The following is a 22177-nucleotide window of genomic DNA, read 5'->3' on the forward strand; positions in this document are numbered from 1 at the left end:
CGCTTGTAGGGCCAAAGGCAGATGACGGCTCCCACGCCTCCAACACGGCCGCTACTTATGGAGACGATAAAACAGGGGGATGAGGTGGGCAGGGAGGTGGGCAGGGGCTGCACGGCCAGCGTTACCCACGTGGGCAGGGCAAGCGCTGCTCTGCAGTGGAGCTGAAGAGAAGCAGCCGTGGGGGGCGCAGTAGGGACAGTGTGTTTCGGGCAGAAGAGAGTCAAGGACACAGACATGGGAAGTACAGAATTAATTAAAGGACACAGGGCTTTTTTGCAAGGATCCTAACCCTGGTGTCCAACTTGAATGTAGGTGGTAAACGATAAACGCACCCCCCAGACTGCCCTGGGCCATCGGACAGGGTCCCAGAGAGGAACGTCATAACAGTGCAGAACCTACCAGTGCGAAAGGGGATTGGGAATGTGCCACTCCCAGGGGTTTATCATCGCTGTGACCCACCAGCACCCACCTTTCTAGGTTCTGGAACCTTGTCCATGAGCCTTTTCTCAGATGTGGTCCCTGAGGGGATCGTGAATGGAGCTTCTCACGTTCAGAGAAGTGTGGCCCCCGCCAGGCCAACAAAACAGAAACGCAAGGCGGTTTGATGGACTCTGGGACCCTAGCTAGGGTCAGCTGGTCAGTTCTCAACAATGCTCTTTGGGATCCATCTGCACTTTAAAGCCAGCCAATCCCCAAGCTACCTGGGAACCCTCAGGACAAAGCCGGTTGGCTGGGTGCTGGTCACTCAGCACAGAGCCGATGGCCCCACCACGTACCCCCAATACCATTCAGAGAACCCGTCTCCTCTCAGGGAAGCACTTGGTCCTGGCATGGACGCGTATTAAGACAATAAATAACAGGGGCTCGCCAGGAGGCGGTTGGTCAATATCCACAGAGGAAAAGGGATGTCACAGCAGACCCTAAATAGTTGCCACGGAGGCATTATGGGAAGTGGGCAATCGAATGCATAAGTGCATTTTCCTTGTTTAAACACCATGCATCGGGGGGGGGGGGGGGGGCGGGGCATGGGAAATGACGGGTTATAAAATGCCACGTGTTTGTTGACTACGAAAAGTACTCAAAGAAACCTTCTCTGGGGCAGCTTTTCAGGAGCCCGGATTTCTCACCATTGCAAGAGGGACGATGCCCACAAAGCTTGTCTGGCTGACAAAGATCTCTGACACGACCAGCTCGCTCATGGACTCCTCTGCCGGGTACTCCACTTGCCACGTAATTTGCTGGGCCCCGGCCAGCCCACTGCTGTTGTCAACTCCAACTTCTACTTGCAAGACCTCATAGAAGGAGCCATTTGCTCTGGGGGGGGGGGAAAAAACACAGAACAAAATACATGTTAAAGTGTCATTGAAAACTTGAGACTCAGCAGAATGTCAAAAATGCAATAAATGGCCGCATTCTTCTTTGTCAACCCAAAGAATGATTGCCAAGCTGCACAAGTCACACGGCAGTGTGGACAGAGGCTACTTCACAGGCTGCTCAGACATGGCCCGGCCCTCAGAACAGGCCGACAATCCATCTTCAGGGCCCCGTGGAAAGCAGGCTGGTCTTCTTTGAATGAGCAGGTCACACAGATTTTCCCCTCGGTCCACACAGCTCCCCCCAACCCCACACCATCCAAGCACCACACACGGCAGGTACCCCCAAACCTTCATCCAATTTCATCATTATTCCAGACGTGAGGCACATCCTGTGTTCTGGCTATTTCTGCTTCTACGTAGCTGTGTGTCTATGGACCAGTGGTTCAAACTCTCTAAGCTTTAGGGTTGGGGGAGCACAGTGATGACCTCCTGGACATCACGAGACCGAGGATGGGAAAAGGACTTCATAAACTGCATGGTCCACTACATAAACTACGAACGACAGAACCAAGTGTAATAGTTGTTTCTCCATTTCATCAGCCTGAGATGAGATGAGATGTGATGTAAGAAAACCCCACCTGCCTTACTCCAAGGAGTGAGGACTTTGAAAGGGGATGAGACACATATAACTGAAACAGACAAGTGTTATTCTCAATATTCTTATATACAGAAGCCTCGTCATTGACATTGTAAGTAGTAGACGACTGTTGCATTGACAGGAGAAGTTACTAGACAGAGAGTTAAAACAAAAAGCCATGCAGAACAGGGCTTGAGAATGACTCCTGTAAAGTTAGCCTGTTTCCATCACCCTAAATCTAGCTGTACCCAGATCCAAGGAATGTGACAGCAGACTGATGATGTCACAGCTCCCCGGGTCCTGAACCCCATCAACCAACCTGTTCCTTTGCTGCCAATGGGCCAGCCTGGACGAAAATGGGTTTGGAAGCGTCCCCCCTGCCTTTTGGGGTCCAGGTAGGGTCTGTAGTTGGGACCCGCAACTCTCAGCCTGTGAGTTGCCTACGGCTTGCCTGGCAGCTTCTCCTGCCTTGGACAGCTCCCCTTTCCACGTGAGGCCAAGAGCAGGGTGGAGAACCACAACCGGATGCCTTACATCTGTGAAGAGGTCCCAGGGGCAACAGTCAGGTACAGCGGCAGCCCTGACAGAATTGTGTTACACGGACCTTCCTGATGTGGAACTCGACTCAGCATAGAGCCACACTAGACTCATAGAGAACTGGCAATCCAGCCTTTTTCCGATTAGCGGAGGTTTTAAGAAACTCTCAAGATACCATCCTGTCCAATACGGTAACACCTAGCCACCGCGCCTATTTATATTCCAATGAAATTAACTAGAAAATGAATCAAATTTAAAATTCAATTCCTCAATGCCTCAGTCACACCAGCCTCATTTCAAGGGCTCAGTAGCCGCACGTGGCCAGTGGTTACCATGTCGGACGGTGCAGACAGGACTGCTGACTTGCTTTGTACCCTGGGAAAATCATGTACACCTTTCCTGCCTCAGTCTCCTCACCTGGAAAATGGGTGAGTACCTGTCTGCCCACTTTCAGGAGAGTTCGGAGGATGGAAGGAGTGAACGGATGTGAACTTGCTTCATGCATTGCTCAGTACCATGAACATACCTTGTGAAGATGCCAAAACCATCAAAGACACACAGTTCTGGAACAGTCCAGGGACTCCACCGGGCAAACACAGCCAGGTGGTCCTGGCTGAGCCTAACCTGGCTGTGGGTGCTGGGAATCCTCAAGTATCGATTTGCAATATTGTTTTGCATGGGGAAGAACATGTGTGTTGAATAAGGTTCTGGCTTCACGAGAGGACTGAGTGGGGCACAAGGGAACTCCCGACAAGGGGACCCCGACCTACCTGGGCGTCTTTAGTGAAAAGGCAAAGAAAGGAGAGATTAAGGGAGGAATTTTGAATTTCCAAAGGCATCTCAGGATCTTAGGAACTTAAGCACTCAGTTTTCCCATCTGCTACATTGAAGCCTAAAGTCCCCTGTGTGGTCACAGGAATTCTCCACACGTCCATGTGAGGCTCCTTCTGTACGATGCTGTGTCCTATCGGATCAGATCTTCAATATCTCTTTGGGTGAAGATCCAGGGAGAGAAGAAAGGGTGCGGCTCTGTTCTCAGCGGTTGAATCCTGCTAAGTCCGCACTCCAGGCTTGGGGTACAGAAGTGGCCAGTCTTTGGGCAAGGGGGCAGGGTCTGTGTGAAAAGGCCAGACTCGGCAGGCTCTTCCGTCTCCTCTCTGACCTTCCAGGCCGTGGGCTGGGCCACTGAGAGGAATTTGCCCAGGTATGAATGCAATAAGCACACGTTGGAGTCACTTGTATGCATAAGTTTGTATTTTAAGTCATTTCCCTCAAACCAGAGGAAGCGGTGTTTTACTTTTAGGCAACGGGCATGCTTGCTGATGAGTCTATTTCTACAAAAATGGGTTTATAACTATTAATTTTACCTGCTCCTGATCTATCCTTGATAAGCCTTTCAAATTTAGAAAATGTGTCATGGTTCCCTCAATTTAATAATGGCCAAGTGCCTTTGAGGGGTCAGTGCTTCAGCCATGAGCCGTCATTAGACGTTTTCGCTGGAGGTGGAGAAGTAAATGTGCACACGTGTGTGCGTGTGCGTGTGCGTGTGTGTGTGTGTGTGTGTGTGAGGAGGTCAGGCATGGACACTGCTTGGCAGTTTCTCCCCTCAAGCTAGAGCACACAGCTTCCTCCCCAAACCACTTGCTTCCCAGAAGCCATGTTTCCCATGGAAAGCTGCCCTTTAATAGAAGTTGAGTCTCCTCCCTGGAACCTGTGACGTGGGGCTGAGACAGCTTACACATGTCAGTAAGAAGGAGCAAGAGAGAGGGGGCAGGAGACAGGGATGGGGGACCCAGCCCAGCAGCTCATCCCCCAGGGCCACCTCCAGCCGCTTCTCAGCAGGTCACTCATGATGACAATAATGGTTGTATTGCAGAGGGAATGAGAGGGAGAGGAGAGAAGAAGGGAGGAAAGGAGGGAGAGAGGGAGGGAGGGAGGCCAGGAGGGAGGGAGGGAGACAGAGTTCAAAAGCTTGGACTTCTTCCCCACGAGGTTGTGCCATTTATGTAGATTCTCCCCCACGAACTTCTAGATGGTTCTGAACTACCAGGCTGAGACGCTGAAGATTTCCCTATATGAGTTTTTTCTAGAAATGGAGCAACAGAGGCTGTGTCTGGTCTCAGGGCCTCTGTTTTCTTCTTTATGAACCTTTTTCTGGGCATTATTTTAAAAGATGACCCAAAAGCAAGGTAAATATTAAAGGCTGACTGCATTGAGCAAATGCCCCAGAATAGGATTTGCTGGCTGCTCGCAGTAAATACAGCGCAGCCGACTGTGACGTCCCCTCTAGACCGTTCACTCCGGGAGGACAGAGATGTATTGTTGCTGCTCTGACTGTAGCAGCTGGCACAGTGCCTGGAGAATTGTAGGAGCTCAATACGTATTTGTTTAATTCATTGAACCTACTTAAAAGGCCCAATAGGACCCCCTGTAAAATTCTGGGGGGTGTCATTTGCATTCTGGGAGACAAAAAGCTACCAGTCAGCTGAATTTTCTGCTATATTCTTCTGCCTGGCTGGCAAGTATATTTATGCACGCTTGGCTTCAAGAAGACGTGTCTGTCTCCACTTCTAGAATATAATTTTCTTCTTCTTTTTTAAAGACTTCGATTTTTCGGGCAGTTTTAGGTTCACAGCAAAATTGAGAGGAAGGTACAAAGATTTCCCAAATGCCGCCCACAGCCCTACGTACACAGCCTCCCCAACTGCACCATCCTGCACCCTAGTGGGACACTGGTTATAGGTGACGAGCCTACCTGCACCCGTCATTAGCACCCGAAGTCCACAGTTTACATTAGGGTTCACTCTTGGCGTTCTTCATTCTACGGGTTTGGACAAATGTGTAATGACACGTATCCCTCACTGTGGTGTCACAGAGCAGTTTCACTGCCCTGAAAGCCCTCTGCGCTCCACCTGTTCACCCCACCCCACCCCCAAGCCCCTGACAACCCCTGATCTTTTCGCTGTCTCCACAGTTCTGCCTTTTCCAGAATGTCATAGAGTTGGAATCGCACAATGTGTAGCCTTTTCAGGTTGGCTTTTGTCACTTACTCATATTGCATTTCAGGTTCCTCCATGTTTCTTCATGTCTGGATAACTCATTTCTTTTTAGTGCTGAGTAATATTCCGTTGTATGAATGGACCACAGTTTATTTATCCCCACCCCCCCGAAGGACATCTTGCTTTGTGGACGTAAGTATTAGGTAAATACAAGGACCATGATTGCTGGACATAGGAACATAGGTTCTTCAAAGGCCAAAACCTATTATACGCCCATGGCCACTACAGCCCCGGCACGTTCTTCTGGTGACATTTATTAAGCACCTGTTATGTGTCAGGCACTGAGAATTTATTATTAAACAAAATAGATGAGCTCCTGGTCTTGTTACTCAGGTAAATAAATAAATGAGGTAGGGTCCTGGTCATTATACACACTCGCCTAAAAATAAAATAGTAGAATTACATTTCTTTTTGAAAAGCTAAATAAATTTTTAAAAAATTAATATTTATATATACATAATTTAAAAACAATCATTTTTAATTTAAAAATAGGATGTAAATTACAATAGGAGACCACGAAAGGCTGTTCAGGGCATCCTTGGAAGGAGCTGATATGTGGGCTGACACCTGACAGATGAGCAGGCACCCAACAGACCCGCAGCAAATGTTTGCCGAATAAATGAGTCAATCTATTTTAAGCTTTGAAAAAAAATCATGGGAAGAGTTTATCCCAGACCATCAGCGTGAACACAAGGTGCTAAATAGAAAAGAACATCTATCAAGTCTTTGTTTAAATTCAACCTGCTCAATAAAAGCCTCTTCTGACCGCCCCCCTAAAAATAAATTCCATCCCCTTCCTTGCTGGATCCTGTGATCCTGCTCTCAGCTTCCCACAGCTTTTATCTTCGATCATGCTAAGGGAGTGATTATGTTGATTCTCCCTCCCTCTCTACCTTTCTCTCTCACGCACGCACACACACACATGCACTCACAGATGTGCCAGGAAGGCAAGGACTTCTGCCTGTTTTACTCACTTAGAACACTGCCTGGGACATAGTTATACTCATTAAATTTCTGTTGAATGAATCAGTGAAACTCAAACAACAGTTTGAGCAAGCTCTCAGAAGAATATGTACTTAGTGGAATCAGAGAGACTGCAAGGACAGGTGCTGGGAGGAGACAGAAATTGGCAGATCAGGGAGGGCTTCCTGGAGGAGGCTTGACTCGAGTTGTTCTTTGAAGGATGGGCCCATACAACAGGCCACAGCTACAGCCCCACTGCTGGGGGTTCCTCAGCACACCCTCTTTCCCCTCCAGATACCCTTCCCCCTCCATGGCTTCCCCTCAACACCAGTCCCCACAGAGAGGGACAGAGTAAACCCCACGCATCACTCCCATCCGCTGGCAGAGGTCCATCTCTCTGCCTGTCACACCAATCTCTTCAACACAATGTAATGGCCAGTTCTCAGAATCTGGCATGAATGCACCATGCCCTTCTTCACTTTCACAAAAATCCAGGCACCACCTCCTCTTTTATGTTTTGTCTAAGGCAGGACCACTCTCTCTGAGCTTGCTGTGGAATGAATGGTTCAGGTTGATGAATCAGGCAATGGTTGGCAGTCAAAAGTCTAAAATATTGAAGAGCCACCGGTCGAAAGCAGAAATTTATAATCTTTCAGACTCAAAAGCTTCTCTCCTCATTGGTTTCATTTCCTGACTCCCCGTCATCAAATTGCTACACAGAACTTTTTAAAAACTCTAGGACTATGTCAAATGGGAATAGTCTATGAATGGGGAATACTTTATTGCATTTCTGGTTGATTAGGAAAGTTGAACAGAAAACCCAGCGGTTACAATGTGGGCTGCACGTGGCCAGAGTCATACTTATTAAGCACCCTCACTACCACATTTTACAAAATTTAAATGAGCTGCCAATATTTTTAAATGCAGAGAATCCACGGGGGCGGGGCGGAGGAAAGTATTTCTGGCTTCTTTGGAAAAATTGGAAGACCAGGCAACACTACCCCACATTCCTGCGTGGCAGCATCATCTGGGGAAGCAGTGTTATCGCCAGTAATGGGGTGAAAACTCTCTAATACAGCTGGACCATTTTATTCATTTATTATGTCCCCCCAGGTCCCTGTAGACATGTCTGATCTCCGAGAAAACACGTTTTGGTTTTGACCTCCAAGTCCACCCCTTATGAGCTGTGTTTCCAGCTCACAAATGATGTCTCCTACCCTCCTGCCTGAGCATTTTCATTAGACCTAGGCCGTAAACATGGCTCTGGACTCAGCAGTGAACTCTGGGAATGATGTTTCACCAAGCAGAATATCAATAAAGAGAGATAAATTATTTTAAAAGAACCACATAGAAATTCTACAGTCAAAAAGCACAACAACGGGAATGAAGCATTCACTAGAGAGGTTCAACAGCAGATTTGAACAGGCAGAAGAAGGACTCAGTAAACTTGCAGATTGGTCTATTGAGATTATCCAGCCTAAGCAACAGAAAGGGAAAAAAAAATGAAGAGAAGTGAATAGAGTCTAGGAAACCTGCATACCAACATGCACATATTTTATTAAGTTTCTCATAGGGCAATTAGGCAAGTAAAGGAAATAAAAGTCATCCAGATTAGAAAGAGGTAAAACTATTTACTGATGACATAACATTTATATAGAAAATTCTAAGGAACCTACATACACATATACAGAAAAAGTAATTGGAACTCTAAAATAAAGCTCATCTTAAAGTTACAACTTTAAAATAAAGTTGTAGGATATAAGATCAACATACAAAAATCAACTGTATTTTTATATACTAGCAATGAACAATCCCAAAATAAAATTAAGAAAACAATTCCATTTAAAAATGCATCAAGAAAAATAAAATATTTAGGAATAAATTTAACAAAAGAAGTGTGAGACTTATATACTAAAAACTACAAAACATTGTTGAAAGAAATTTTTAAAACCCTAAATAAATGGAAAGACATTCCATGTTCATGGATTAGAAGGCAATATTGTTAAGATGGCAATACTCCCCAAATTGATCTCCAAATTCAACAAAATCCCTATCAAAATCCTAGGTACGTTTTATACATAAATTAACAACCTGATCCTGAAATCCACATGATAATTCAAGGGACCCAGAATAGCCAAAAACATCTTTGAAAAGAAAAACAAAGTTGGTGAATTCATATTTCCCAATTTCAAAACTTACTACAATGCGACAGTATTCAAGACCATGTGATACTGGCATGAGAAGAGACATGTAATTCAGTGGAATAGAACTGAGAGTCCAGAATTAAGGTCTTATATTTATGACTAATTGATTTCCAGCAAGGATGCCAAGACAATTCAATGGGGCAAAGAAAAGTTATTTTTCAACAAATGGTGTTGGGACCATTGGGCATCCCAGAAAAAGAATGACTTTGGAACCCTACATCAAACCCTATACAAAAATTAACACAAAGTGGATCAAAGACCTAAAAGTAAGAGCTAAAATGCTAAAACTCTTAGGAAAAAAAAAATCTGTGACCTTGGTTTAGGCAATGGTTTCTCAGATATAGCACCAAAAGCACAAGCACCCAAAAAAATAGAAAACTGGACTTCATCAAATTTAAAAACTTTGGTGCTTCAAAGGAAACGATCAAAAAATAAAAAGACAACCCACAGAATGGGAGAAAATATCTGCAAATCATACATCTGATAAAAGATGAATTTCTAGAATAGATTAAAAAAAAAACTTTTACAACTCAACAATTTACAAAAAAACAAAACTGGATGAAGAATTTGAATAGACATTTTCCCCAAGAAGATGTACAAATGGCCGAGACAAGCACATGAAAAGATGTTCACCAGGATTACCCATTACGGAAACGCAAACCTTAACCACAATGAGATACCACTTCACAGCACTAGAATGGCATTAGGATGTAATAAAAAAGACAGACAAAATAATATGTTGTCAGGATGGGAAGAAATTGCTGGGGAAAATGTAAAATGGTCCAGCTGACTTGGAAAACAGTTTAGTAAAAAATTAAACAGTATTACCACTGTTTAATTCAGAATAAATGTCACTTCTAGGTATATACTCAAGAGAAATGAAAACATGTGTCCACATTAAAGTAGTACATAAATGTTCATAGCAGCATTATTCATAATAGCTGAAAAGTCAAAACAACCCACTGTCCATCAATGGATTAACTGATAAATAAAAGGTGGTATTTCTATACAATAGGGTATTGTTTGGCCATTAAAAAAAAGGAAGTCCTGATACACGTTACAACATGGGTGAACCTTGGAAACAGGATTCTAAATGGAAGATGCCAGTCACAGAAGACCATGTACTTACTATGTGATCCCATGTCTATGGAATGTCCAGAAGAAGCAAATTCATAAAAACAGAAAGTTTTTAGTGGTTGCGTAGGACTGGGGAATGATGATTCACTGCCACCTGGTACAGAGCTTCTGCAATTAGATATTGGAGACAATTCTGCAACTTTATGAATCTACTGAAAACCACTGAATTATACACTTGAAAAGGATGAATTTTGTGGTATGTTCATTGTATCTCAATATTTTTTAAGGAGAAAAAGAACAAAAGGAAAAATCGAGTTACAAAACGATATGTATGGTATTATATAATACCTTTTACAAAAGTGGTAAACATATGTGCAGCCATTCTTTATCCAGTTGATATTAAAACTGTAAAAACATCCTTGGTAAAGATCGTGTTTATCTTAGAAAGGGGAGAGAGAATGAAATCAGCAAGAGAGGCACATAAGGGCTCCAATTATATCCGATATACATGTATTTTTTTAATTTGAAGAAAATAAAGCCAAATAGTAAGAGTTAACAAAGTTGGGGGTGGGTAAATAAATGTGTGTTGTATTTTCCATACCTTTTTCTAATCAAGAAACATTTTCCTTGAAAATAGAAAGCTACCATTGCCAGCTCTCTCTTCTTGCTTTAGTCCCCGCTGGTTTAAATCTCACATGCCTTTGTCTGCTACAGATCCTCCAAGAAACTCTCCCTCTGACTCCTTAAACCAGATCGGAGTGAGTCGGCCAGCCCATTGCCCCACTTCCCAACCACAGGAAAAGGAGGTTGTATTCTTCTTCTTTTTCTGACTTAAAATATTTTACGGTGCCTTGCAGACGGGCACGAGTGACCTTATTTTTGCTTACCAACCTTTTCCCAGAGCTGAAAACAATAAATCTCGATAATGAGCCCACACTCCAGGCACCTCCACTTCCTCAGCTGCCAAGCCCACGACTATTTCTCACACTAACAACTCACCCTTGCTTCCAGCTTATTTGATTTTATCAGCATCACCATGACAAGCCCGGAGACAGCTAAGACAATTGCTACAATTAATTTGTGTTCCCTCTGCCTCTGTCTTTCTGACAACACCCCAAAAACCCTTCCAGGAAACGGCCCAGAAACCAGCTTATGTCCAGTTCCGCAATACAATTTTGGGGGTCGGCTCTCTGTTTCTTCCCGTTGCCAACTTTGAGGGAAACTCTTCGTAAGGAAAATGACCCGTGGAATCCGTTGCTGGATGGCACAGGGGACATCGCCGCTGGCCCTGGCATGTGCACAGCGATGGCCTGAAGGACCTTGTCATCTCTCCTCGGGGCTCAAGGGGCCGATGGCCACACAGCACCTGAGGTGGGGCTGGGCCTCTGCATTGTGGTTTGTAAGCGAATGTTAATTTCTGAATAAATAATTCATTCCCAGGCTTCAACCCTCACAACGTAGAAAAGAAGGTAACAGCGCAGTGTCTTCCTTCCATGGCTGCCACCCCAACCCTCAGCCAAACGAAGTCATTACTCGTTTTCTTATTGACCCCCGAGATAGTCTGTGCATCGTCCAGCATGAACATGTGAGATTCTTGGCCGCATTTTTATACCAATGGCGCACATTGTCCGCTCTGTTCTGTCCATGGAACGTCTGACCCGGACCTGAGGGGACAGAGGAGCGCTGGTCATTCTGCTCCCGGTCAGCGGGGTGCTCTGGCTGGGAAGTGAGGACAGAACCAGCCACATGGTCCCAGGTGGCCACGGGGACGAGCAAGGACCATCCTCCTGCACCCCAGCAGGAAGCGGTGACCAGAGCACGAGGAAACCCAGGCTGAGGCAGGTCCCACGGCTACGAAGGGGGCGCCTCCAGGATCCCCGCGCCCCCCCCCCCCGCCGTGTGGCTGCGGGGCACACGGTGGAGGTTAAAGGTCATGCTCACGCAGTACTTGTGCCTGCACATTACTCAGAGGGGCTGTCCCCAGCTCTGTGCCAGGCCCAGTAACACACACGATGGGGCAGTGGGGAGCAGGCTCAGACACCGCAGACTGGAACCACTTTGCAGAGTCTGCTTCTAGTAAGCGAGAACCTGCCTCCTGCCGAGTGGCACAGGACGAGTCTGCTCGGCACTGGGGAGGGCCTCATTAAATGGGGAGCATCCCACTGCCTAGCGAGCTACCTGGCTCCCCCAGGGGAGAGCAGCTGCTGGAGCGGCCGGGGTCCCAGGGTCGCTCACGCCCCGTGCATGCTGGTTGGCCGGGTTCCTCCAGGCGGCCGGCCACAGAGGGCAGCTGTAAGTCCAGCTCCCTGCAGGCTACTGGGGTCACCAGGGCCAGGGGTGCCTGCCATCAGCACCAGTGTATTCCCAGTCCTGCTGTGACATAGAGACACAACATCCTCACAGAGGAAAGACTACCCCGAACTCTCCAACAAGACGGCTGCAACAATTAGATCAGTACATGACCAGAGATGTGTTTGTGGCCAGCCCGGCAAAAATGAGCTGCCTGAGAATACTGGGTCAGCAGACACCCACCGTCACCTGGAGCAAAACAGAAAGGCCACAGACGCCGGAGTGTAAGTGCTAGGGGAGGTCACTGCTCTCCGAGGGCAGTTAGTAGGTGCAAGTTCACACCTGACTCAGAAGTTCACACCTGCCTGGACTTCTCTCCCCAAATCCAGATTTCTACGTCCAGCTGTTCAACAGCTGCAGGTATGGTCTCGGATGTGACACCAAGCTTCTGCTCTTCCCCAAGACGACCCTCACCCTGTGCCCTTCCCATCACCATAGAGACAGCTCCAGCCATCCTTCCAGTTACTCAGGGCAAACCCTTGGTCCATCCTGAGGTTTCTCGTTCCTTGATGGCCCAGATCCGAAAGCCTGGAAGTTCCACTCGGGAAATACCTATTTTTAAATGCCTTCACTTTCCCCACGTCTTCTCCATCGACACTGGTCCAAGTCACTGTCCCCTCTTGCCCGGGTCACAGCAGTCGGCTCTCCAGGACCTCTCGCTTCCACCCCCACCCCCACCCGCCGCTCTGTTTTCTCTACACAGCAGCCAGATTACTCCTGTTAGAACACAAGTCACATATTTCCGCTCTCTTGAGGAACTCTTGTCTTGTTCACATAAAAGCCCACGTTCTTACAAAGGTCTATAAGGTGCCACACGACCGGCCCCCCGCCCCAGGGCCCGTTACCTTGCTCAGCACCTTGGCTACCGCTGCCCCTCTGTGCCCCCAGCTCCAGGCACCGATGCTTCTGCCTCGGGCCGTCACACAAGCTCTCCCTCCCCCTGGCCCAGCCTTCCCCACCACACCTGTACCTCTCAGCCCTCGCTTTCAGGGCTGGCCTGAAAGGCTGCCTTCTCAGCCAGGTCTTCTTCAACGACTCGTCACCCCGTCACCCTCCCTGCCTTTTCTCAATGGCAGTTAACACCATGGGACATGCTCTGTGTCGTTGATTTGCCTTTTCTATGGGCTGTCCACGTGCCTGTGAATGCAGTGGGGGTGGGGATTTTTCCTCCGGTTCCCTGCACGACCTTGCATGCCTGGCCCACAGGAGGCACTCGAATACGTCATGAATGAGGGAGCTGTGGACCTCGGAGCTCATCCTTCAAGTCCACACGTCTTTGGCTTCCTCAGTGGGTAACATTCGGCCCCTTGTCTGTGAGGTCACGGCTGTCCATCCCTGGCTGGGTCTAGGCACGCATCACTCATGTCCCACCCTCTCCCCGTGTAGAAATTCGCCGACAGCATGTTCACTGCCCCACATAACAACATGGGACAAGACTGGATTCTCTGAGGTTCAGCCTCCCCTCAGTCTGTAAGACATAAAATGGGAAATCCACCTCATGCTGCTCCAGCTTCCCCGTCTGCGTACACCGGTCACTCTTCCGGCAGCTGCTTCTGCATTTTCTCCAGAGTTCAGAGTTCTCAACGCCGAGAGTAACCACGCGATACCATCTCCTCGGCCACTACTCGCCTGGGAATGACCACTGCTAACGGTTTCTTTCATTGTGGTAAGAACATGGAACATGAGATCTACCCCTGGAACAGATTCGAGGTGTGCAATACGGCAGGTAACTCCGGGTGTGGTGTTGTACAGCAGCTGTCTAGAACGTGCTCGTCTGGCATCCAGGGCTAAGGCTTGGAAGGCAGGTACTGTGACAACGGGCTGAACAATAAGTTAGGACACCAAGGACCACGTTCCCAAAGTGGGTCACAAATGGTAACAATCACCAGCTTTGTCGGCGAGAGAAACTATCTACCACGATCCTAACACGCTCGGACCACCTCCAAACCACGTGCAGTCATTCCAACACCGCAAGAGCAAACGAACGAATGAAAAACTAAAGGCAAGCGACAGATAGACAGATGCACGCGCCGGGTTATTAAAAAACAAACCCCAACAGAATCTCTCACCTCATTAACCTTGGAATTGAGTAGAGTTAAGACGAGCCCACCGACAGACTGACATTCTGAATGCCATTTGGGTCACAAATCAGATTAGAATTCCTGTAACCTTCAATTTACCTGGCGGCTTTTCAATAAATGTCAGCTGGGCAGAAATTCAATGGAAGTGATTTGCAGTCCCCTACACTCCCCACGTGTGTAAATTTCCCTCGGTGAGGAGCCTTCCTTCCGAAAGCAGGAATTCTCCCCTCACCAGTTAATCCCATCACGTCTCCTCCTTGGCCCAGTGTGTTCACTCCAGCAGCCTCAAGATCTTCCTTATAGGCCAACGACTGCACCGTAATTAGGTTTTAAGTCAACCACAATTAGAAAGGATTCTGCGTGTCTAACTCCTCCCACTTCTCCTTTGCTGATCATCTCTCTTCAACAGATAGAACAGAATTTCACTCCTGAAATTCTGTTCATGGAACTGAGCCTAACCCTATCCTGCCATATTTTGATTAAGAGAGGCTAATTTGGTCCAGGGGAGCAAGTATGAACCAGAATGGTGCGTGAAATAATAGGGAACAGCAGTACAAAGCTGGGTGTGTGTGTGTGTGTGTGTGTGTGTGTGTGTGTGTGGTCTCACAAGGCTGCTCACACACTTAATGACAGGACGCAGAACTCTGGTGGCCCAGGACAGGGTTCCGAGGGCCCATGGCGGGGTCCCAGGGACGGGGACGTGAAGCTCACACAGGATTCACGTCCCTGCAGCCTGAAGGTGTCCAGTGCTCACCCCACATCAATCTCATTTTCACAATCGGGTCCACCTGTACGTGTGATTCTAGGTAATGATTCCGGACAATGAGGAGGTGCGAGGGGCGTCAGCGCTGGGTCAGCCCCTCGGAGGAAAAAGACCACTAATTGGTCCGAAACCGTAGAATGAAAGGTGCCATGTGTTCCGGAGTCTGCGCCAGGCCGCACTAATGAGGGGCTCTGTGGCCTGTGACGGCGGCTCGGCTAGCTGACCTGCGGCATCACAGGTAGGTCCCCACACACCCATCACCATTGGGGAGGGGCACCAGTGTGCTGGGGGACAGACCACAGCTCCAGGTTCTGGACGCCGGCCTGACATCCAAACAAACAAAGAGAAGCCCCTTCAGCAGCTCTGAACCTCCCAGCTCAGTGCCTGCAAAGCCGGTTTCTTTGAAAACTCCATTCAGTCTGAAGGCAACAGCGCGTCTGTTCTCTCGGACGTCGTCGGGCTGATGCACCCCCATGAGGGAGGCTGGGAGTCTGGGAGCCACACTTTCTGAACACACGCTGCGAAGATGTTATCGGAGATGTGTGAGCTTCCACTGGGAACGAGGCATCCGAAGCAGGGAGTCAGCGGGAGGATAACATCACGGGAGGTCCTAGACCCAGCCGAGAACCAGGTTCGCCCACGGACGGAAGGCCCCCCTAGTTGAGCCCAAGCATTCTCTCTGGAAGTCGGTTAAGCTAATTGAAGCTCCTTCTGCTTCCATCTAAAAACAACGGTGTGACTGACAGCACGGAAGCCTATCATGAAGTGGGATGCAGTATTTTACGAACACAAGTGGTATCATTTTCTTGCCTCGTAATTTCAACAGCGGTGCCTTCCACTGGCGTTTAATCGTATTTCAACTGATACGTGGGGAGAGCCAAACAGGCAATACATCAGCACCGCGTACGAGGCAAATCTCATTGCTTAAAGCCTAATGCTTTCTTCCACGGGCAGACTAATCTTTCCAGAAATGGACCCGAATGCCAGTATGACCCCTCCCGAAACACCTACCTTACAAACACAATGACATATCTCCGGCCCCGATCTAGCAGCTTGTCTTGCCATCCAGGGAGGTTATTTTCCAATTCTTTTCTGTTTCAAAATCAGAGGCAAGTGGCTAGCATCCCCTCAGCGTTCAAACAAGTGATGCACCCACAGAGCTGAAGGAAATGTCATTTCAGAAGGACACACTACTGTTGTTACAACGTATAACGGATCAGAATGAATCCGGCACCTTGAGCAGCCTCTCAACCACCTTGCACTTCACATGTTCGGAGAAATCTGTTAAACAACTGCAGTGAAGTATGAAAATTTGAAGAACTTTATATTAAAAGACCAAGACGCCTTCATGAGGCGCCATCAAAGGAAAGTGTGTGGTCCTTCCAGCCCCCACATTACCCAAAGCACACTAACCCCAGTGAGAACCTGGGATGTCCCACGCACATGGGAGGCCGTGGGGGATATTGATCGTGCCACAGATCCTGAGGACCAGAATTTTGCCAGCCCCTGAGCTCAGTGCTTCTAACTCGGGCCTCTCGCGAGATCGCAGTGAGGATGTCGGCCGGGGCTGCGGCCCTCTGAAAGCGGGACTGCGGCTGCAGGAGCCGCTTCCGAGGTGTTGGCTGGCGGCCTCAGTCCTTCATCGTCACATGAGCCTCTCCAGAGAGCTGCCTGAGTGTCCTGAGGACATGGCGCTGGCTTTCCCCAGGACGCAAGGTCTGAGAGAGCCACAACGAGTGCCTGCGGGGACCTGGTCTCTGCGGTCGCACAGCACCCCTCCCTCCCACCATGGTGAATTCTTCAGAAGTGAGTCAGCAAGTCCGGCCCACATTCATGGGGAGCAAAATTACGCTGGATCTCTCAAGGGGGAAGCAGCCTAAGAATGTGCACACTGTTTGAAAACCCCTTGCGCCTACTGAGCAAACCTCAACAGGAGCTGAACTTGGAACTTGAGGGCTAGACAGACATGGGTTTGCATCCCCTCGGTCACTGAGGTACCCACGGTTCAACGGCTTCACTCCCCAGTCCCTCATCTATAAATGGAGGAGATAATACCCAGGCTGCCTGGTTATCCTGAGCATTTAATCAGATCATCTGTGTAACATATTTAGCACAGTGCCCGGCACGTAGGAAAAATTCAGTTCATCGTGATTTATTGCTTAATTACCAGAGCAAAGGAGGACCATTTCACATTCTTTGCACCGTTCATCTCTGGTGTAATCCTGCCCCCTAACATAATGAACAGATTCATATAGCTAAGTAATATGTCATTTAAAAACATTTGTAACTAGTGAGTTCAGTTTTAAACAGTGTCCTTGAAATAACAACCTCGCAGGGTCACTGACATCCCCGGGACATTCTGACGGCACTAGGGCACAACCAATGTCCCAAGTCCATATACGTTCATAGGTGGATTCTGCCTTCAAGAGTTCCAGAACCGAGCGAGGGTTATACATCAGCCCTCTTCCATCTAGGACCAACCAAACTGGCTGTCTCGTCTGTAGATGGAACTAAGTGAGAAAATCACGAGTATATAGCAGGAACGCTGCTTTAGGCATCAAAAACGCAAGCGTCTGATGTGATATCACTATGAATACTGAGCGCTCACACTTTGGCTCCGTGCTGGCTGTGTGGACAAGCCACACACGGACAAGTCACCTACCATCTCTCAGCCTCCATTTTCTCAGCCATGGATGAAGGTGCCGAATCCCGGATTTCCCATGTCCCGTCAACCTCCGACCCTCTCTGACTCTTCTGAATTTCTCTGTGGGTGCTGAGATTGGATAACAAGAAAGCTCATGCACGCAACCCCAGAGACGATTAAAGGAATGGTTGCACGTGCAAATGGTAATTGCAAATGTATCGTTTTAGGAAAAAGTTCCTCAGGACCAACATCTGGCAACAGCAACACCACCACCACCAAAAATGCTGATTGTTATATATAAATACACGAAATGTGATAGAACCAATTTCTTCAATTCAGTCTTGTTCCTAAGACCAAGATCTTCCAGACTAGACTATCGTCTATACGTAATGAGTTTTCTTCCTTCTCTTCTAATTGGATCAGTTAGGTTTCTCTGTGAAATGAAGCACCCCAAACTTAGTGGCTAAACCAACAACAAGCTCTCCAGCAGCTGCTGGCCACGGCGACAAGTGAAGTTCAGAGAAAGAATGGCCCGGCGGAGCCCAACCACCACTGCAGACACAGATAATTACACGCTAAGTCAATGGTTGTTATCTTAGACAACTTCATTTTAGGGTAATTTGTTTTGCAGCAACAACTGATACGTAATCTTTATAACTGTTCCTTTCCCCTGTCTGATGGTCTTGGCTAGACATCCCGTACAAGGTCAGAGTCGCGGTGCTAAAGCCCTCACTTATCTTTTAAACTAACTTTAGTTTCCTGCTAAACACAATATTTTAGAGTTCTGAAAGCGACCGTCTGTCACGTTAAGACACTTCCTGTACCATTTCTACTTTGCTAAGACTTTTGCATACATAGAAGTGGTAAAATAGAAAGGGCTTTCATTCAGTACGCACTGAGCAGCCCTTTCCTGACAAATGGAAAACGTCTCCCAGCGGACCACTCTGGGACCGAGCGGAACAGCTTACAATGGAAGAGACAAGACGGAGACCCAGCTAACACGTCAATAGTAATAATAATAACACGGTCAAATGATGAGGAAAAGAGGCATGAGCGCAAGATCGCCAGATGTTCAGATGACAATGGGACCTTGGCTTTGGAAAAAAAAAGAAAGAGAGAGGGAAATGGGTGAGCGTGCAGCAAGGGATGGAGACATAGCCTGAGGGGAGGGCACTGTTTGACAAGGGCAACAAAGCAGCGCGGCGTTGGCTTCGCCACTTCCTCCTCCCGGCACACAGGAAGACTACGTCTGCCAAGCACCCTGGAAGCTATGTGCCCGCACACTGACCAATGAAATGTGCGGAGAGGTCATGTATGCCGCTTCCAGGCCTGGCTTTGCAAACACCCGATGAGATCTTCCAGGGTTTCCATGGCAACTTCAAGGATGGCATGACCACAAGCGTAGTTTCCAGATGGCATAAGAACAGGACAGTAGCAGCCAGGTTCCCAAGGACCCCTGCTTGGACCCGGATGTAGACACTTGGACGTAGCTCAGAAACTCTATCCAGGCCTTGCTGGACCATGTTAAGCTGCTAAGAGATAAGGTTATTTGTCACAGCAGCATACATTTAATTATCCTAACTACTACAGGGAGGTAGGGTAGAGCTCAAAGAAGCCCAGTCAATTCCTCAGTGACTGGCCACTCTCGTGCTAAACCCACTGGCCTGCAATTCCAGTCCCGACTTCCCATTTCCAAAGGCAGCCTTCAGTTTGGGAGCGAAAGAAGAAAGAACCTTACTTCATTTCCCGTTGCAATAAACCTACTTCTAGGAAGGCTGTTGAATAATAAGATCATGAAAGCTATTCCAAGTAGTATTTCAAAGTAAAAGGCAAGAACAGATTGAGGCTTTCTGTTCCCAAGCAGACGAGAGAGCCAGAAGCCTGGGAAACTGCACTCAGGCTTCCTATGGTTTCAACACAAATTGTAAAACAACAGCAATGATCCAATAAGGAGGAATAGGACAAGGCTACTCCGCTGCGGCCCTTCCAACTGTGCAGTTCCCACTCAGTCCCCTTAGCCTCAGCCAGGAGAATAGCCCGAGCTACACCCCTCAGCGCTGGCCCCTCACAAAGAAAGATACCCATTAACTCCAATGAAGATATTAAGGCGGTCACACAAAGATTGGGGCAGTCAGCAAGGACACCCATTTGCCCCCTGACGCCGGGAAATTGAAATTTAACAGTGGCCCTCTCCTCAGAGGGATCTTACAGCCCCCGAGAGCTTCATATTTAGAAGACAATATTACTCAATGGCAAAATAATGTTCCAAGGGTGTGTGGAGTTTCAAGAGTAATTGTCACAGCCTGCCAGGCCTCTGCCATCAATTCTCAAAGCCTTCAAACATAAAACCAAAATGCACTGAGAGCTCATGATCCTTCAGGCCCAGAATTTTTCACATCTGCGGCGGACTGATGGAAGACTCACCACCCCGCTGTAATAAAACCTCAAAAACATGCTGGATCACACCGTCGTGAGTTACCCAGAGTCACTCAGCCAGCAAATGGCAGGGTCAAGATTTGATCCCAGTTTAACAGCACAGTTTTTCCCTCGTGATCAATACAATACAACATAACGCAACGTAATCGTACACTGATACTGGAGCACACGAGGCATATGATGTGATACAATGTAATAATACACGATAAAAGCGCAAGAGTCACAGCTGATTTTACCCCTGCACCCTCTTACGGAGCAATCACTCTAGTTGTTTCTTTACTAGCTTCTTCTTGTGCAAACACCTCTTTTTGTAACTGGACAGCTCTCAGGACTCAGAAAAATGCACCATAAGCTAACCACGAATGAAATTTCCTCCAGGGGCAATTATGACGCCCACTACTCTGTGCATAACCATTCGCACGCACGCACGCACGCACACTCATTATCTTCCTAGTACCAGGCAAATCTAATATTCCTGCCAATACTCAAACTGAATGACAAGTAGATTCTTCAGCTGAAAGCTAGTAGGAAAAAAGAGAGATGACAGCAAGGGCAAGTCTGGATGGTCACCGGTTCTCCGAATCGGAGAGACGGAAGCTTAGAGTAGTTCTACATGGAGTGAGTGGACACAGGCAAGAAGCCATAAGGTAGTTGTGTGGGGTTTTTACCTCCAGTTCCATTTGCCTAATCTCACCATATCTGATGCTTCATATCCAGATTCCAAAGCTCTCCCAGAGAAGAGACCCAGGGCTCTTAATTCATTCAATGGATGGAACTAGAGAGACTTCAAAGAACTCTAGCGTGTGACCTCAGGGACAGTCCCGGTGAAAGAACACTAACACAATTCGAGTTGATAAAAATCGATTGAGTACCCGCTGCATGCCGAGGGCAGGGTTTGGCAGAACAGGTAAGAAGGAAATCAGACCTGGTTCCAGCACTCACGAAGGTCACCAAGAAGGGAGGGGAATCTGTCCTCACTCAGCATGTCACAGCGTGCTCATAATTCTAACCCTAGTAATAATGTAGCACAGAAAACTCAACCCTGAATGCCGCGGGCAGGGCACTGGGTAGAAAAATGAGGGGGTAGGACAGTTGCACTTTGTCAAGAGGAAAAAACAGGCGAAGGCAACTCATTTTACCCTCCCGCTTTCAACAGGGAAAAATAGGAACTTACAGTTGAAAAAGAAGGCCATTTTATGGGACCTTACTTCATCAGATGGCACAAGCAAGAGATAACCACATTGATTTAAGTGGAAATGTTTTGAAGGCTGTTTTTCTTCTTTTATGAACAATTTCTGGACATTGCCCTGAGACTACCTTCCAGCTTTAGTTAAAAACAGTCTGACACCTTCCATTCTGACAAAGGACCACTTGCCAAGGTTTCAGAGCCATTATCCTGACTTTCAGCAGTGAATCAGTTAGGGATTTTCGGTTGTAAGCAACAGACAGACACTGACTCGGAATAATGTAAGCCAAATGTGTCACATTTGTTGGAGGATACCAGGTATCCTCACTGTTTTCAAGGAAAAGCTGAAAAATCAGGTCTCAGAAACAGCAGAAACCAGAGCAGCTCTGGGAGTCAGGGTAGCAAGACAAAATGACAGCTTCCTCAGTTGCACAGATAAAATGAAAACTCGGGTCTTGTCCGACCCTGCAACAATCTCCTCAAGACTCAGTGTCCCAGGAGAGAGCATCCGGTTGACCGCCACTGGTCATAGCCCCACCCCGTGGTCAGTGCCGGTAGCACACCTTAATTTATAGTCCCAGCCCTGGCGCTCATGGTAAGACAAAGGAAGCCTCCACAAGGAAATCAAGGAGCTGCTGTTACCGGAAGCAGATATGGATGCGGGGTGGCCCAAACCCGGCAATGTTCCCGCCATGCCGTCTGTGCACACACAAGGAAGAGAAGAGAAGGTTATACAGCTATTACCCAGCAAGAGGGGTAGGATAGGGGAGGACACGTTTGGGGGGTATCTGCTCAGCTGACAGCCCACCTCCCTGAGAAACACTCTTCACAGGTTTGGACTCCAGCCGCGACGTTTGTGCAAGGTGGTCCTTCCCCACCCACATCCGGCCACTGATTGGACCAGAACAACACGTGACCCACAGCA

General features: G+C 47.8%; 1 protein-coding gene across 2 annotated transcripts in view; it reads right to left on the minus strand.

Moving 5' to 3' along the window:
• Nucleotides 1–22177, minus strand: part of TMEM132B (transmembrane protein 132B) — a 274830-nt gene that overhangs the window by 54140 nt on the left and 198513 nt on the right. For both annotated transcript variants that reach the window (XM_033098164.1, XM_033098166.1), the window contains one exon: nt 1128–1314. In XM_033098164.1, the coding sequence (XP_032954055.1) occupies nt 1128–1314 (187 nt within the window). The remainder of the gene's footprint in view (nt 1–1127; nt 1315–22177) is intronic.

This window comes from Rhinolophus ferrumequinum, chromosome 25, assembly GCF_004115265.2.
Source record: "Rhinolophus ferrumequinum isolate MPI-CBG mRhiFer1 chromosome 25, mRhiFer1_v1.p, whole genome shotgun sequence".
In the NCBI taxonomy this organism is placed as follows: domain Eukaryota; kingdom Metazoa; phylum Chordata; class Mammalia; order Chiroptera; family Rhinolophidae; genus Rhinolophus; species Rhinolophus ferrumequinum.